This window comes from Protopterus annectens, chromosome 3.part0 (genome assembly GCF_019279795.1).
Source record: "Protopterus annectens isolate FY-2018-M chromosome 3.part0, PAN1.0, whole genome shotgun sequence".
NCBI lineage: Eukaryota > Metazoa > Chordata > Ceratodontiformes > Protopteridae > Protopterus > Protopterus annectens.
The window spans coordinates 283,788,278-283,808,010 of NC_056731.1; the positions used below are offsets into that span (position 1 = coordinate 283,788,278).

At 39.0% G+C, this 19,733-nt stretch overlaps 1 protein-coding gene across 1 annotated transcript in view; it reads left to right on the plus strand.

Moving 5' to 3' along the window:
- The window catches only part of NEK10 (NIMA related kinase 10), a 3,576,599-nt gene that overhangs the window by 2,272,891 nt on the left and 1,283,975 nt on the right, over window positions 1-19,733 (plus strand). The window contains exon 20 of the mRNA XM_044064761.1: window positions 12,611-12,748. Within this exon, the coding sequence (XP_043920696.1) occupies window positions 12,611-12,748 (138 nt within the window). The remainder of the gene's footprint in view (window positions 1-12,610; window positions 12,749-19,733) is intronic.

Below are 19,733 nucleotides of genomic sequence, written 5' to 3' on the forward strand. Positions count from 1 at the left end.
TTGTGGGGCTGGCATAGTGTTTTATAGTACTTTTTTTCTCTGTTTGTCTGGTGAAAAAGCTACTTTTTTATTTTTACTGACATTTGCTGCTGGTTTTCCCCGGGAAAGAGGTACCATTTTTGGCTTGATCATGGAACAAACTGCCCTGTCCCCAGGTTGGTCCTTCTTCTAGCCACAAAAATACAAAATTGTATCACTTCACAGCCTTTTACTTGTTTTTCCTTATTCATGTTGCCTGGTAATACTAGATTTAAAAGATGCTTATCATCACATCTCTAGTCATCAAGATTTCAGGAGTTTCTTAAGGTTTTGTGTGTCTGGAATGCATTATCAGTTCTCTGCTTTACCCTTTGGATTATCCACTGCACCAAGAGTGTTCACAAAGTGTCTAGCTGCAGTTATAGCTCATTGAGGCTACAGGGTATCCACATTTTTTTTTATATTTCCATAATTTGCTTATATTTGCAGAGTCTTTTTCAGAATGTCAGGAATTTCTCTGTTGGGTGAGAGATCTCTTACCCAAGCTGAGATTCCAAGAGAATGCCCAAAAGTCTTTTTTGACTCCTTCTCACATGATTGTGTTTCTGGGATCCCTACTAGACACTACAGTGCTTGGAACTTTCACACTAATATTGCAGCTCACTGGTAAGGTGGATGCTTTAGCAGATTCTGTTGGCAAGCATGAGAATATTGGTGCACAGCAATGTACTTCTAATGCTGGTTCTACTGTTGTACCATTGAACACTGCTTTTAACAACAGTAATGTACAAGTCAAAAGATGGCAAGCTGGTCCTAGTACTACAGATAAGAACTTGGGTATCAGGCATAATGGCGTTATGGAGCAGCAAGCTAGTCAACATGAACGTCAGGTTAATTTTATACAGAACTCTTATGTTTACCAATGTAATATTAGCATTCCTAACTTTAATGAATGGTTACATAATAATGTGGACTTACAATTACAAACTCAAGTGGCTAATGACAATGTACATGACATTCTAGACCATTTGGACTATAAAATGATGAAATACAAGAAGCTCCAGTTGGAGAAAAATTATTTACAGGAGTGTGTACAATTAAAACAAGTTCCTAAGGGCTTGCACATTTGTAGATATCCGACTGGTCTTGAACATAATTCCCCTTTACACCGTGAATTATTAAAATTTTATAATAATGTGGGTTGTGCATTTCTTACCATCTTAATCAGACACAACAAACTTCTTACAGATGATCTTTCTCAAGATCTAAATAAATTGGATTATGAACTGACTAATAATAATGAATATGAAAGTATTAAAGTGGAACATATGCACATTTTTCATAGCATAGAACAGCAGCTTGAACAAATACACAGTACTAAAAAGCAAAAGCTCAGCGGGGAGAAAGATGATTACAAAAAAGAAAGAGCATATCCCATGCCACCACATTCACAAACGTGGGCAAACAGAAAGAATTTCAACAACAAAAATGTTTGCAGCCTTTACGACACCAGCAAACTTTTTATGCTCCTCAACTGCAGCAATTACAATATTCTGCTGCTCAGCAACAGCAAATATGATATTCTTCTCCTAAAGGGAACCATGTGATTGATGACCTGGATGAAAACTATCCAGATGATGAGGAAGCAGCTTCTAATGTGCAACAATGGCAGAACAAGACTTTCCTAACCTGATAAGGTCCGAAAGGATTAAGCAGAATACTAACCAGCCCCATCAAACGCAGCCCAATTTTGTGGAAACTCACCATTCGGATTTTCAGGGGGAGCAAAGGAATACTTCAAAATAGCCTCAACTCCCACTGAAAAAAGCACCACAGAAAAACAAAAGACATTGGAAATAATTCCACGTAGTATTTTTTGTGGAGAAAGCAGTGACTTTACTTCTGAACATTTGAATGACTATTTGGATGTATATTTCAGCAGTAATAATTCTTTGGATGGACATTTTAGTACAGGTCAGTCAAGCATCATATATAATTGTGTTTAAAAAAAACATGAATACTAAATGTGCTTTTGCAATATACAAGTTTTCTACCAGTGACTTTAATACAGAGATGGCTGATTTACTATCTAAGGGGTTAATATTTGTTCTTGATACTAAAGTGAATGTACCAAATGTTTTGATAGACTTAAAGATGTTTCTTAGGAAAGTCAACTTAGAGATGTTGTTTACTAATGAACATAACATTCCGGCTACGCATGTTATTCCAAGCACAGTTAACCTTCTAGCACATAATATTCCAAGCACTTTTAACCCCCCATTACATCCTACTTTACAAGTTTTTGAGAAAGTATGGGAACTGGGTATTAGAAATGAATCAAAGAGAAGGAAAACTTAATTTAATACTACAAGGACGGAATATGAAATAATACGATTTCTGAAACAACAAAAAATAAGGCTCATGAAGCCTGATAAATGGGGAGGTTTGTTAGCTATGGACATTTGTGATTACAACACCAGAATGTTTGATATATTCACTACAGATGCTTATCAATTTGTCTTAATGAAATGAATGTAGCTAAAAAGAAAATATATCATATTTTGAATTACCTTTTTTATAGAAGGCACAATATCAGTGGATGAGTTTAATTATCTTAATGTGGCTTCCCCTAGAATTCCTTCCCTGTTTGGTTTACCTAAAATACACAAATCTGTGGATAATCCCCCTATGCATCCTATAGTAGACAGTAGGAATTTGATTACATCAGGATGTACTAAATATTTGGACACTGAACTTAAGGATTATTTAGATAGGGAAGACCAAATTTGTAAAGACTCATGGCACCTTTTGAGTATTATTAGCAATTTGGAATTTTTTGAGACAGACATACTAGTCATCATAGATGTCAAGGATTTGTACACTGTCATACCCCAAGGACTGGGAATTCAGTGGGTTTTGGAGTTTTTGCACGAGAAAAGTGTTTCTCATAGCAAATTATATTTATATGAAGTACTGTTAGACCTGGTCCTTAGGAATAATTATATATATTTTGAAGGCAGGTATCTTTTACAGAACACATGGGTAGCAATGGGCTTACCATATGGGGCTGTCTTTGCCAACATGGTGATGGTACATTGGGAGCACAGTTTTGTACTAACTAGTGAATATAGCAGTAAACTACGGTTATATACAAGGTACCTGGATGACATTTGTACCATCTGGAAGGTGACTGAACAAGAGCTATCAGAGTATTATATAAATAATACAACTCAATATTTAGAGTTTAGTCAGGATGTGAATCATAAGGAAACTGAATTCATTAAGGAGTATAAACCACTGTGTGATATGTTCTCAAGGAGGGGATATCCACTGGATCTGTTGATTAAAAGGAAGAATGTTTTTAACGCCCAATTTTGTTTAATAATGATAATAATAATAATAAAAGTACATTTAATTATTTACTTTATGGTAATGAGAATACGGCAGTTTCTAGTCAGGATCATAATGTTGTGCATAACTTGGACGTAGAGAATAATTCCAACACCCAGTATAGTTTATCCTTCATTACTACTTATAACGGCCAACATAATGTAATCAGATGGGTACTAAATAAAAATTGGCAAATATTATTGAATGATAAACAGATTAGAATGAAAGTGAGTGTTACACCTAGTATAGTGTATTGAAAAGCTTCTAATTTTAAAAATATTTTTGAGAATATGAACAATAAGGGAAAAAAAGTAATTAAAGGGCATTGTTTAGATGTGGTTTTTGCCCCATTGTACTAAAATAAAAATAGGGAATACATTCATGGTAAGAGGAGGAGTTTTTCAGTTGAAAAATAAGTATAATTGTAATTCACGATTTGTGGTTTATCTGGATACTTGTGGATTCTGTCTCTGGTTCTACATTGGTAAGACAGAATGTAGACTCAGAGGGAGAATTTATGAACAGAAATATAAAATTTAGAAAATGAAGGATACTATCTCATTGTCGAAGCGTATTAGTGAATGCCCAAGTCACTTATTCAAATACATGGTGATAGACCAGATTCAGTTTGAGCCAAGGGGTGGACCCTTAGGCCTTCATCTGGAAAGGAAAGAGTTGCTTTTCCAACTCAGATTGAATGCATGTTCATAGCCATGGCTGAATGAGCTTAGTTCCATTTATTCTCTGCTTAAATTGAGGGCCTTAGAAAGATAGGATTATAAGGCTTCATTTCATGTCAACATCTTTTGTCTATCTTTTGTGTATTATAGGTTCATTGGTTGGTACTAGGCTATCTGTCCTAGGGCCTATACAAGCCTAGCCATAACAATTCCCTGGATATTTCTTCCCACAAAATTTACTTCCCTGGACCCCTGTCTAGCAGGGTGACTGACATGATTCCCGGGGTGAACTTCCTATCTCCCATCCAATCGTCAAGGTTCCTTTTGAAGAGGGCCAAGGAGGTGCTCTGCTTGACATGTATGGGCAGTCTATTCCAGAGTATGGGGAGTTTCTGGGTCAGGAACCTATCCCTCCAGCATGTTTTGTTCATTGTGATGACAAGGTTTCGATCCCTGGAGTGTGTGGCTCTGAGGAATTGGGATTTCTTTAAGTGGATGTGCATGCCTAACGGCTCAGAGTTTGACATGGCCTTGTATGTTAAGCAGAGATCAGCTCTTGAGTAGACGATATGCCACAGAGTATAGCTGGAGTTTTTTTATACGGTCAGCATAGGGCATCTGCTTTAGGCCTGTGATTCTTTTAGTGAGGTATTTCTACGGCCTTTCCAGCTGTTGCAGATGTATTGTGAGGTACATACCAAATGGGGCGTTGTACTCTATAATGGGTCTAATGAGGGATGAGTACAGTGGGGCAATGACCTCTTTTTTTCCTGATGAAAAGCCCTTAGTGATGAGGTGTGCCACATAGAAGGATTTCCTGACTGTTGTTGTGATGTGGTTATTGAAGGTGAGACCACTTTCCACCTGTGTCCCTAAGTCTCTCATCACACTTTTGGTGTTTATTATACTGCCACCTTTGTGGTAATTCATGGGTACATGTTTTTTCCCAAAGGAGATAACTATACATTTCTTGGCATTAAGCTTGAGCCCATGGCTCTGGCACCAAGCATCTGTTTCTGTAAGGCCCTTTTGTAGAATATCCACATAATTTGGGGATTCAATAATGGCTCCCAGTTTGCAGTCATTTGCAAACTTTGTTAGCCAGAGTCCCTTATTATTGGCCTGTACTTCAGAGAAGTAGATGCCAAACAAGAGTGGTCCCAGGACTGAACCCTGAGGTACTCCACTTGTCACTTGTCTGGAGCAGGATTTGGAGTTGGCTACTTTTACAGTCTGGGTTCTGTCAGTAAGCCAGTTGGCAACCCATCAAGTGACATAGGGATTTATGCCCAGTTTAGTAAGTTTATCTATGATTCCAGAGTGGGGTAATGGTATCAAAGGCCTTGGCGAGGTCCAGATAGGCTGTGTGGACCGCCTTACCCTTGTCCACAGCTCTGGAAACTGATATGAAGAAGTCAGTCAGTTTCAGGAGACAAGATTGGCCCTTCATGAACCCAAACTGGGTGGCATCCAGTGTTTGAAGGTTGCCAATGTCTTTGTTTATAAGTTCCACAATAATGCGTTCAATGCCCTTGCAGATCAGGCTTGTCAGACTGGTGGGATGGTAGTTCCCGGGATCCAAGGTGGATCCCCCCTTGTGGAGTGGGATAACTGTAGCTGTGTGCCACTCAGTGGGCATGAAGCCTGAGGTGAGGCTATGATTAAACATAGGTGAGGTGCCAGTTCATTTTATAGTTCATATAGTACACAGCCTGGGATGTCATCTGGTCCCATAGATGCTGTATTCTTAGCTTTGGAAAGTGTGGTTTCTACCTGTGTGGCCGTGATTACCGGAATTTGGCAATCTTTTGGTATTGAGATGGGCCCTTTAGGGGGTGAGAGGGGGGTGAAGTTGGCACTAAATCGATCTGCCAGGATATTGGCAATATCCTTGGGATCAGTATATTTAATGCCATTCTGTTGTAGCTTAGAGCAGATCTGAGCATTGCCATTTAGATTCTTGACATAACTATAGAATGCCTTGTGGTTGTCTTTGGAATCTTTGGCAATTTTATATGTTTCATATGATTTATATATAATTTTATTTTTTTGAGTAGTGGCAATATGGCTATTGTGGAGTGTAAGTTCATGTTTTATCAAAAAGTCAATTTTAATATGAAAACATACATGGTTTTATAGAAATACTTTTAGGTAAGGTCACAGAAAAATTTTAAGGAATTTTTGTATCTGTCACTTTAATATAGGATTAACTAGTTTGTAATTGGCTGATTTAACTAATTACTAAGGAGGTTTGTTTGTTATAAAACACTGAATGACTTGAAGAACTGTTTTCTAATGAAGTCCAATTGTTTTTGAATGGACAAAAGCGCTAATCATTAAAGTTTCTGGTGAACCTCTACGCTCAGCTTTGGAGTTTTGTCTTTTACATTTTGTGTCTTGTGTTTCTTGTGGAACTGAAGAGCACTCCGGTGCCTAGTGCTGTCCTCATCCATACTGCAAAGTCTGTTCTTGTATTACCTTTTTAAGTGACTTTACAGTATTGTTTAAATTTCCCTGGTGTTTAGTGCCCCCTCAATATTGCAAGATTTACTTGTTAGTTAAATTATAGTGCTTTTAGCCTTATATCAGAACAGTATGAATGGAGCACTAAGTAAGTTTTAAAAGAAGAATGGGGCAAATATTTTTTAAACATGCTGTGGTATTCCCTGTTGCCAGTTAATAGTAATTTATTTGCATGAGAATTTATGAGATTTAAGTTAAACTGTTTTTGTATAGCCAAACATTATTCCTAAAGGGTTGAAAGATCTGAAACAATGTTATTCTTTAGCTAAAGATTCTGAATGTTGATTTTGTAGCCCTTTCTTCTGATACTGATCAGGAGGACTTCACTGCAGAAAGGGATAGTAAAAAGTTTATCCATGACTATAGCCATCAACATTTTTCCTGTAGATTTGAAGACAGTAGAAGAATGTTTATAAATCATAAATACTTTTTAAAATATTAATACTGTTCACTTACAAAGTTGATAGAATCATATAATTTTCATAAGTATTCGTCTTCAGAGAATAAGAAATCGTCATCTTCTATCTTCTTCATTATTTAATAACTTGAATCCAAAATCATAAATTTATAAAAAAAAAATCAACAAACATCTAAGATAAATTCAGAGATCATTGCAAAGTATGTCAAGGACAGTGCTACAGTCTAAGTTATTGCATCTTCCTGCACAGCTGAAATAGAAATACCTTCCTTCTCTCTTACAATCTACTTTTAAGTTCTTCCAAGTCTTAAAATACTCTTGATATGGAGAAGATATCCATACTTGTGTCAATGTCAGGAAAAAGATAAGCTCTGAGGGTGTACCACAAGAATCTCTGCTGTTGTTTCTATTTTCTAATAAAGTAGCATGTTTTCCCACCATATTTCTTGTATTCCATATATTTAAGGTGTAACAACATGAGACTGTTTCTAAGGATCTTTTACTTTGTTACCTTTGTGATATGATACCTCTCTATTCCATCTTATGGAGTTTCCATTATATATTTTACTTATTTGTTTGGTTTCATTTGTTTTGTTTGTTAGTTAGTTAACTGGGTAGAAGTATGATCTGAATGGATAATTTTGAGCTTCAGCTTGGGGGGAAAAAGAAAAGACAAACCACTGTTAGAGAAAACAACCGACAAACAATATATATATATATATATATATATATATATAGATATATATATATATATAGATATATATAGATATATATATATATTTTTTTTTTTGTGTGTGTGTGTGTGTATATATATATATACACATATATATATATATATATATATATATATAGATAGATATACATAATACAGTCTGTAGAAGTGGATGCCAAATATTATCAGACAATTTATTATGACTTTATCCTGTGCTTGAATTTGCAGATATGGATGTTTAGGGGATGAAGGCATTGTGAATTGTAAAATTATGTCAAAGTGGCTATTTTTAGATGTTTGCTATGATCAGATACTGGATTCATTGAAATATTTATTTTTTTTCATTGCTTCAAGATTTGTTGAATTTTGGTGGTAGTGTGATAAATATAAGGGTTGTGGTACTCAATACTGTCTTACATGAGGACTCTTTTTTGGTGTTTATGAGACGATATGTGAGTTTTTTTTTTTACTTTAAATGTATTTATATGAGCATTATGTTAAACTTTGCTTTCAGTTTCTTCATTTTTCACAGATATTTTCTCTTTAAAAAGGGAATTTCTTCAAAGAGCTGCAGAGGAGTGTTTCAGGATTGCAAATGTTTTTTTTTTTCCTTTGAGTTTTTATTTTTTTTGCTTAATAATTGTCTTTTAAGTTACATTGCTTCTTGTTTTATTTCTTCTGTGTTTCCTGTAGTTTGCTCCATATCCTTCTAATAGTGTCGTGTTCTTTTCATAAATACCTTTCTTTTTCATCAGATACCACAGATTTGATGAGTTTGAGCTGATGGAAACTCAGTTTATCATCTCATCTCATCTGAAGGTGTGGCACCTCAGTAAGTGTGCTGTATGAGAGAATACATTGCTAAATGTCATGGTCACCTTAGCTAAAAAGTTATTACAATTAAAATGGCTTTAGTGTCTTCTCCTGAGGTTCTGAAACTTCTGATCTTCCAGCACAAACAGTGAACTTGGAGCCTGCTGAGCCATTAACACAAACAGTGAATATGGAGCCTGCTGAGCCATTAGTACAAACAGTGATCTTGGAGTCTGCTGAGCCATAAGCCCAGACATCAAACTTGCTTGCTGAGCCATTAGCACAAACAGTGAACCTGGAACCTGCTGAGCCAGTAGTACAAACAGTAAACTTGAAGCTTGCTGTGCCATTTGTACAAACAGTGAATTTGGACCTTGCCTGAGCCATTAGTACAAACAGTGAACCTGGAGCCTGCTGAGCCATTAGCAAAAACAATGAATTTGGAGCCTGTTGAGCCATTAGTACAAACATGAAATTGGAGCTTTGTGAGCCATTAGCACAAACAGTGAACCTGGAACCTGCTGAGCCAGTAGTACAAACAGTAAACTTGAAGCTTGCTGTGCCATTTGTACAAACAGTGAATTTGGACCTTGCCTGAGCCATTAGTACAAACAGTGAACCTGGAGCCTGCTGAGCCATTAGCAAAAACAATGAATTTGGAGCCTGTTGAGCCATTAGTACAAACAGTGAAATTGGAGCCTGCGGAGCCATTGCCACCGATTCTTTATTAATTCTTCAACTTCTATTTAAAAATAATTGTTATGCAAAGAACTAGCAGAAGTATGGAGGGACTGTCAGGTATAACAACGTCAATGGGTGATGCATGATTGTATCTTTGCATTTAATTGAGTCACTGCTAGAGAATTGTACAGTGTGAATACTATTACCTATGTATAGGAGCCATAATTATATTTAAATTTAGAACCAGTCTTGCAAATTACTTTCACAGTAATTGTCTCATATAGCTCTATTTTATGATGTTTTTAGCTAATTTAAATTTTAGTTGTTTACGTTTGATGACTGGGTGTGACTCATTTTCTGTGATGGGCTCTAGAGAAAAGTTACAGAAGATACAAGTACGCACAATGTTTTTTTCTGAATCAGGAATTTAAGTCATAATCAAGATGAGAAACATTATTGTAGAAAAAAATGAGATGGTTTAAGGCATTTGACTATAACAGAATGACAGAACATGCATGCCAGAATTTGAAATGCAGAAATAAGATTTACAAGACCAGAAGTGACAGGAAGAGTTGACTTTCTAATTCTGATATTTACAGATGCATGTGACAGGAGCAGTGTAGTGACCTTGTAAAAATTTTTTAAAGGTGAAAAGACTACTTGCATTTTTTTAAAGTGAAGGCAAGCAACTCTATGATAGAGCCTGCAGACATTCTTAATAAAGCATCTCCATAGGATTTATGGCATCTCATTGTTTTAATGATAGGTTTATCTATCAAATGAGCTGAGGATAAGGGGGTATAATACCACTGTATGAAGTGTTCAGATGAAATAGAAAGCAGGGAACTGGCTAGACAATTTAATAAGAAGTAATTACATTTTTGTCTGAATGATGCCCACCTTGGGGGGATGATTAGTGTTGTGTCTTAGATGTGGAGCCCAGTATTTTGCAGATTTATAGTACATTTGTTATAGCTTTACCAGGAAACATGACACTGGACCAGTGTAAATGACACAGCCATAAGAAAGTCTGGAGTGTGAGAGAGAGAGCATGAATTTCATTTTTACAGCCTGTGTAAGGTAGTGTCTCTCCATGTAGATAATTCTTTGTAGTTGTAGCATTAGTCTGGTTTGTAAAAGAAAGTACCAATTATCACACCTAAGTATTTGATTTTATGTGCAAAGGGAATACTGTCACCAGTTACAGTAGTGATTTGTAGGTCCCGAGAATTGGTATGGTTGCAGTGACTTCCTACAAAACAATATGGGGTTACTTTTGCTTTTGATGAGAATGAGGTGGGTATTTATCAAATAAGGGAAATCTGCCTGTAAATGAATACTTGCTAGTTTGTGGTTCTTTGCTGAGATGAGTGAAGCAACATATTGAATCTTGGCTAGGTTACCACAATGCTTAGATGTAGAATCTATGCAAAGACTAAAGATTAGGGACTCTATTAACTCCACTGTTGGTTGTACACTCAAAGGAGAGGTCTTGATCTCACCTCAGTTGAAGTTTTGTGTTGCTTAGATAGGTATGGAATCAGCAGTGAATGTTGCTATGAGTACCTAGGTTGGTTTGCCTACTAATAGAACCTGTAGGTTTAATAATGTTGAAGCCCTTTAGCCAATCTATGAAAATACTTAACAAAACTTTCCCTTTACTGAGCTATTTTACAATGAATTTAGTTACTTAGGTACTACAATATTGACTGAAGAGTATCTATGAAACCATTGTGTGAATCACTGGCAGTATCATTCTCCTGTATATAGACTGGGTATTACTGATGTCCTATTAATTCCAGAATTTTGGCTAGTTGTTTAAGATGGCAGTTTGCTGGAAAATTTTCATGTAGTTGACTTGCCTGCCTTATGAAAGGAGATGGTATGCACTTTCAGCTGAGGTACCCACCTTTGAAGGGGATAATTTACATTTCTTTCTATTGGATAGGAACTCTTTAAGTAGGAACCACGCCACCAGTTTTTCCAAATCAGGGTTGTAAACTCTCTGATCCCACTGATTCTGTATATTTTTGAATAACTTTCTAAAGAATAAACATGATGATTTCTGTCAGCTGGAACCATAGTTCAGGCCATAAACAAGAAGTCTGTAAACCAGTGGATAGCATTCCCAGTACATTAGATCTTGCCTTTTCAAATTCATTTCATAGCAATTCATCAGTTTCCTTGTCCATTACAGAAGGGGGGTTGTGTTATTTCCTCTTAGAATGGGGTTATTAATGGTCTATTAACTTTAGGTTACTTTGTTAGTACAGTGTCACAGTCAAAGTAACCCTTCTTGTGGTCTTTAATGGACTTGTGTATACATTTTCTTAGCATTTTGTAGTGTTGAAGGGTGGCGTTCTTAAATAGTTGGCCCCAGCTTTGTCTCATTCAGCCATAAGTAATTGATGTCCACAGCTGAGAAACACTGTAACTCTTAAAATCTTTCACTCTCATCAAGGGTAGACAACCAATTGAGAAATCTCAAGCCAGTGGGATGGATAACTTGGTTTAGGGATTCTTGGTCTAAGTTCTTCATACCCCTAAAGACCTGTATCAAATGCACAACCCATTTTATATTAGATTTTTTAGTGATGGAGCTGAGAAGTGTTATCAGCTGATGACACATTAGGAAGTTGGAGTACGTAATGGATAAGGAACTGGTATGACCATTCAGTATTTAATTCTCAGGCAGAGATTATGTCCCAGATTCCAAAACAAGTGCTTTCAGAGAATGTCTGCCCTGATTCCGAAAGACTTGCTCTCAGTGAAAGTGACTTAATTCAGTGTAAGGCCTATCTACAAACATGCTTACACCAGAGGCCAGATTCCAAAAGACCTGCTGTCAGCCTGCTCCTTAGTCACTTACACTGAGAGCAAGTCTTTTGGAACTAGGCTGTGTTAAAGTTGGTGTTCATTACCCAAATCAGGGTATCTTCAAGCATGCTAAAGTGTTATTTGTTAGGAATATAAAGTCTTAGCAGTTTACAATATTTGTGGGGATCAAACTGATTGTTGGATGGCAACCTCTCTTTTATCATTGTTGGAGTATTGCTTTCCAAACAGGTTGGAGTGTAAACATTCTTTGATTAGTATGGCTATGTCAGCACCCCTTTTATGAACTCCATCCCATCAGAGCAAATTGTAACTATAAAGCTTGCATCTCAAGTTTTATGTGCCTTAAGCCATGCCTATTATTATTAAATGCTCCATAATTACTAAATTTTGAAGAATTCCAATGCCTGTAGTCTAACAGTAAAGTGTGATACTTTGTAGTTTATTGGATCAAGAGTTATTATTAAGTGATTGTCTATCATTTGAAGTATTTGGGAGTGTGATGTGAGCAAAATGCAAACTCAGTGCACATTTTATACTAATCTTATGAGAATGCATTAATGCCCTTTTATTTTTCAGGTTAGAAAACGAGGTGCACAAAATTGTTTAGCAATGAAGGAGGTGAACCTGCACAATCCAGCATTTGGAAAGGACAAAAAGGATAGGGATAAGAGCGTGGAAACAATTGTATCAGAACTCACAATAATAAACGAGCAAGTATGCCTACAGTTTTCTGTTTCACACATCCACATCTGAATTGCTCAATATCCAACAGCATAATTCTTCACTTTGTTGAAAAATATCAATGCATTATAACAAGTTGATAAGAATTCTAACTGAAATTTGAAGTATGTGATCACATTCATGGCAGAGATGAATGTATGCACTTTTTGATTAAATAACCTAAGGTGACATAATTGATAAAATTACAGAAAACACTCACTGACTGATGTATTATTGCTTTTCTTAACATTGTTGCTTTATAGCCTGAATTTTTATTTTTCCATTATGAATATCATTTTCTGCTTTAGAGATGTGTAACATACTTGAATAATAAGGCTGACAGAGCTAAGACTCTAGATAATACCGTTCATGAATTGTGGCTTAAATCAGTCTTGGGAAAGGGGGAATTGTATTCATACAATTTACAGTAGCAGTAATATATGTGGTAGGTACTGTAAGTAAGATCCATGAAACCTTGTGCCCCATGGAGTAGGGCTAGCACGCAGTAGAATGGTTTACCACAGCCCTTTGCGCTTCATATAGACTGATACACAATGTGATAAAACTCTGGATTCAGTCTTACAATATTATGTAGCCACAGTTTTGTGTTTGAATATTCATGCAAATGATCCCCCACCCTCCACACCAAACTTCATATATACTGACATTTAGTGTAATACATTTAACCATACTAATCACCTTTCCCTGTTGATGTGTTGCTCAACATACAGAGCTGAGCAGCAATATCAGTGGATAAGGGAAGAAAAATGTAATGCACTTCTGCATGGTGGGAAGAATCCTTCAGGCTGTGGAGTCCACTGTGGTGTAGGTAAACCTGCTACAACAATGACTCATGTTCCTGCTCCTATGCAATAATGCAGCCAAGCTCCCATCAGTGGGAGCTCGCATGGTGGGTAACGTAATTATCATCATATGATAGTAACCTTTGCTCTGTCATCATGCTAATGAATTAAATAGTTTTAAATAGTTTTTCATGAATGATTGTGTGGCATGACAATGGAACACAAAACAGGAAGGAACAGGTGTTGAGTAAAGTATGTTAGAAATAGTCATACCTTAATCATAACTGATGTCCTTCATTGATCACTGTTCCATTATTGCTTAAATATGGAAAGCATCCTTCCAAGGATGCCAACACATGGACACCCTTTTCACACTCCTTACATCCATGTAAAACTCTACATAAGGAACATATGGGTGTGAAAATCCTCAGAATTTACTTGCTGCCAGCCCAAAGACTGACACTATGTTTTACTCTTTGGTCTGTCAGCCATATGGCCTGTGCCATTTTGCTTTGTGAGTGGGCACATAAGTATCCCCTTTAGGGAGTCTTCCTATTTCATTCATCTTTTGGCTGAAAAGTTAATTTTTTTCATGTCAGTTAAGAAGGGTAAATGTGACTACAGAAGGCAGATACCATATAAAGATAGAAATTCAAAGAGTTTATTCTGTCTAGTTCATAGTCACAACTACAAAGAGCGTCACATTTGCAAATGCTTTGCTACTAAAACTTTAAGGATTAGTCACTTAGCTTCTGTAAGCATTTATTTGGAAAAACAGAGACTAAACGAACTTATGCTAAGTAGGATGGTGTCTTACTCTTCACAGTTGGAAGACCCTCAGTAGCCATGAAAGAAACTCAAGAAGTCAAAGCCATCGAAGTTTCTGTTGTCAGACCTGGACATTTCTGCTGTGACACTTTATAAGCCTTCAGGACCCCCCAATTTTAGTTGCTGCCCCTGCTCTCTTGACCCCCAATAGAGGGGTGCCACCAGCATGACCAATCAGATGGCCAACTAAGCTTTGATGAGAAATCCTCTGTTATTATGTCAGAGGGACCAAAGAGCTTAACTCAAATCTTGGTGGAAGAGGGAGTTCATGGTACCCTTATTGAGGTACTTCAAGGGTCAGATCCTTCCTGATATATTTTTGCTGATGCTTGGAAGAAGAAGAAGCAGAAAACAAAACATACCCTCACCTTTGGCTCCTTCTACCTTTAGGGATTCACAGGAAGAGTAGTATCTCCCAAGGACTTTAAAGACAATTATATCCCTAAAGTCACCTCAGGCTCTTTCTTTTCCTGCATCTTCCTTCTCTCATAAGAGAGTTAGGAACCCTTCTTCTGAAGAGGAAGACTCTGAATAAGAGGTGGAATCTCTGGCTTATTCCTTCCAGATCCATTCTCCAGTAGGTTTTGAGTCAGAGGATGAAGATAGCATGTATCCTGATTCTCCATTAGGGGAGCTTTCCTTTGGGGACACAGTTTTGAAAATGATGCAGCATTTTCAATTGGAGGGAAAACAAATGACTGATGTGCAAAGAGGGTAATATGACTTACCAAACGTGGTAGTTCCAAAGCTTTTTTCAATCCTTCATATTTTAGAGAACTTACAGGATATCTTTGCCACACCTTATTTGAACCAGAGTCCCAAAGTCTGACACCTAAAAAAAACTGATAGGCTTTATAAGGTCCCAGACACACATATTTTTCTTTAGAAAAATCCTTTTCCAGATCCATCAGTGATATTCATAGAATCTGATTAACCTTCCAAACTGCACCATCTGTTAATCCATTACATAATGACAAAGACAACAAGGATATGGACTGGTATGGAAAGAAAGTATGTACGTATGCTACACTTTCTTTCCATACCATTAACCACCAATCCCAGATGATTATAGATACCTATATCTATTCAGGATAATATGAATAAGTTAGTGTCAGACTTACCTGAGTCAGATAAATTTTCTATTTTATCTTTGCTCAGTTCTGCCACTCAGGTAGCTAGACACTGTTAGATGCAGCTATTATGCAACAGATACATTTTCTAGAGCTACTGCTATTGGGTTTGTTTTTTTAAGGTTATACTCTTTGTTAAGGTGGCAGTCCTTGCCAGAAGATGTCAAGTCCAGATTACAGGATGCCTCTCTGGCCAGGGAAAATCTCTTTGTCCCTGCAGCTGCTGAAATCTTCAAGAACTTGCAGGAAAGAGGTAAAACTATGCAGGCTTTTAAGCATATATTTCTTTCTCCATTCCCAAAATTCCAGAGAAGTTACCCTTCCCAGGGTGGACCATGTTTTCGAAAGCACCAGAAATCTCAGCAAAAAAAAAAAAAAATTATATAAAAAGAATTTCCAAGAGATGTCCAAATCGGACTTCAAATGACCCAAAGGTGCCTTTCTTGATAAGTCATCCAGTTTGTGACTAACTCCACTGCCCCTGTCAAGCTGGCCTATCCCCTTTTTCTCTCTCTCGCAAGGAAAACTTATAATGTCAGATCAATAGATCCTCTACATCACTGAGAAAGGCTACAAACTAACCTGGCTTCTCCCTCCAATCCATTCTGGTAAACCAAGAGTACCCACCCCTCAAACCAAGCACACATTTTTTTTTTATCCATTCTGCTGGACTTGTTCCATCAGGGAACTATAGTAGTAGTCCCCATCCATTAGCAGAGAAAGGGATTTTACTCAAGACTGTTTCTGGTCCCAAGAAAGGAGGGCACCTGGAGAATCATTCTGGATGTATCAGTTCTCAACACCTTCTTATTGTCTCTGCAAACTGTTCTTCTAATTATCCTTCCTTAAGCTTTCTTGATTACCATGCATCTCAAATATGCCTATCGTCATATTTTTATTCATCCAGATCACAGAAAATTCTTAAAATTTTGTGCCTTACAATTTCATTTTCAATTTTGTGCTTTGCCATTTGGTCTTTCTACATCTCCAAGGATATTTACTAAATGTCTATCCCCTGTCTTAGCATTTTTCAGGCTCCAGGTTATAAATATTACCCCCATCTGGATAATGGCCTTTTCCAGGCTTCTTCAGTAGACAAGCTTCTTCAAGATCTTACCTTCAACGTGAATATTTTTCCTTCCCTCCTTTTTCACCCTAAATTTGAAAAAGACAGTTCTGCCTTTTCAGGATGTTGTTTTTCTAGGTTACAGTCTGAATGCTGCTGTGATCTTGATGGCATTTCTTCCTCAAGACAGGATGCAGTTTCTAATCTCTTGTTTTCATTTTCCTCTTCCCTAGAATTGACCTTTGCAAGAGAGGTCTTGAGGGCTCTAGTTTACCTGGCTTCAGCCATACAAATAATACCTTTTGCGAGATTTCACACAAAAAAGATTCAGTGGTATCTCAAGTCTATTTGGGCACAACACTACCACCACATGAACTTCCCAATTCCTCTTTTGCCCTTCCTGAAGAAGGAATTCCAAAGGTGGATCAACAAGATATTACTCATTCCAGCAGTGGCCTTTCTGGTAAACTCTCCTTGCCAGGAAATTTTCACAGATACTTCAGACCTCTCTTGGGGAGCATGATCTGATGTTATCCATGCCATTATTGGTCATGGATGAGTTTTGCATCTGACCTTAGATCAGAGCTGGCAACTAACAGGACAGATCTCGTTTGCTGCAATTTTACTCAGACATGCTTCCTGAAACTTAGGTTTCCTTTTTCAGATAAGTAGAATTTTTTTCCCTTTTTTCTCTGGGGTTTTCTTCCTTATCTTGCTAGCTTTTCCTCTGCTAGTCTCAGGTTAGGTTTCCTTCCCTCCCGGTAGCATTTAGGCTTTTTTATTTATCTTTTCCTGGGGTTCCCACACTTTTTCCTCCCTGGGTCCCGTGAGTAGTTTCTAACTTTCCTGCTTTTTGTCTTCTCTACCTTCCCCCGTTTTCTTGTTGTGCAGTGTGGGGGTGGTGTGTGTTATGTGTGTGTGTGTGTGTGTGTGTGTGTGTGTGTGTGTGTGTGTGTGTGTGTGTGTGTGTGTGTGCGCGTGCTTGATGTCTGAGAAGCCCTCTGGGTTTAAAAGGTGCTCCTCATGCGGTCAGAAAGTGCCCCATTCCGACTCGCATGAGGACTGTGTTTAGTGTCTGGGAGAGCCTCACCTGGAGGTTGAATGTAACATTTGTGCCGGATTCACCCCCAGGGCTCTCCTGGAATGCAGAAACAAGCTCCTGCTCAAATAACTTTCTAAAGGGGGTCCTCTGATCTCTGGTTTCCCTTCCAAGCCCTCCTCTGATTCCAAAAGGAAGTCTTCTTCCTCTAGGGATTCTCCGACCAAAAAGCTTAGGCTGTCTGCTTGCAATTCCTTGGATCTGAGTCCAGCCTCCTTGGATTCAGCCCTGGGCTGTTCTGCTCTGAAAATCCTGGCTCCATCTGTCAGATCCAAGACCTTGGAGCCTTGGAGGTTCTCGGATCTGACCCAACCCAGACCACCCTTGGATCCGACCCACCTGTCAGATCTGTCCGTGGTGCCAACCACTTCTTTGTATTCAGTCAGGTCTTTGGATCTGTTTTGTTAGATCTGATCATCATCGAGAGCTCTCCCTCCAGACCCAACACATCGGATCCGAGGTGCACAAGTCGGTCTCCTTCCCAAGACTGCAGGCCTTCAGCCAATTCTAGATATTCCTCCATCTCTTCTAGATCCACTAGGATCCTGCATCCCTCAGATATGGATAAGATGATGAGGAGCTTTCACAAGGCCCAAATTATGTTGGGCTTGTTGCCATCCCCTGATCAGTTGCTAAGGGGATCCTGTCAATCCACGGGACTCCTCTCTTGTCGTCCAACCCATTAGGGTGTCGACCCCCAGGATCAGAGCATTCCTGGTGGGAGGTCGATGGTGTCGGGCACATCTTCCCTTCCCACACTTTCAAGGTCTTGGACAGGCTCAGTTCCATTGCCCTCGGAACTGGCTGCACTTTGGCCATGTGAGGTCTGTGCTGGTTCCTGAGGGGAGTGGGATCTGGCCCGGAGTTTTCCGACTGTTCTTTCCCTCTGGGGGTCTCCACACTGGACAGCTCAGGGCCGATATCGTCTGGAGATGTTGGTGCTGCATCAGGTTCCCTCCTTCCGTCCCGAGTGGCTGCGACCATTGGGGAGGAGGGGGGCTTCATTCAGCCCATCAGCCTTCCGGACGATAGAGAGGACCATCTCTGGCTGGGCAGCTGCCTCTCCTTCAGCTCTTGGTCCTCCCCAGCCCCTCTCAACTTTGAGTGGTGGCCCTTCCATGAGTGCCTTCAAATGGGCATTACCCCCCTCTGGGGTCCCTATCTCTTCTGAGTCCTACCCTGAGCCCTCTGTGGAGAAGCTTCCTCGGAAGAGGACGTGCCACAGGACACACTTGGACTCCCCTAGAAAGTCCCTCACTGAAGACATGGACTTCGAGGAAGAAGATAGGTCCCCCAGGCTTCCATCCAAGGAAGTGTCCTTTGGGGACATCTTCAAGATCCTAAAGCAGAGGAGCGATTGGTCTTCCCCTGCCCCATCTTCTGAGGAATCCATGTTTGTGAAGGCCTTTGGGACAGGTGCATCTTTTACCTGGGTGTGTCCCCCTGCCAATGACCTTGTCCAACTCATCATCGACAGGGCATGGAAGGAGCAGGATACAGTGGAGCCATTTCCCAAGAAGGCCGACAAGTTTCTAAGTCGCCCCAAGGACAAGGTTTTTTGGAGCAAGGGCGTCCCTGTCAATGCTGTTGTGGTGGCCGCAGCCACTAAAAAGCAGCTTACCGAGCAGAGCTCCATGGTCCATCCCCTGAACAGGGATTCTTGGGCAATTGACCATTTTGGAAAGCGCGTGTTTGGTTGCTCAGTCTGAATGCAGCTGAGGCAATTACATGGCACACTTTACCCACGTACAAAGCGATTTGGTATCAGGTTTCTGCAAAGCTGTCCACTATGACTTCCCTGGCTAATGCCTTGATGAGGTTGATCTCCAATGCTGTGGAGGCCACCTCTTGAGCGGCAGGCACGAGCATTGCTATCAGGTGGCATGCCTGGCTTCGTCTTTGTGAATTTGTGGATCCTTTTAAGGCGTCCTTCACTAATGCCCCTATCGAAAGGTCAAACTTGTTTGACCCTTCTGTCAAGGAAACTTTGACCCGCAGCGAGCAGGAAGGAAAGACTGTCCGCAGTGGGGATCAAGTTCTGTACACCCCAATG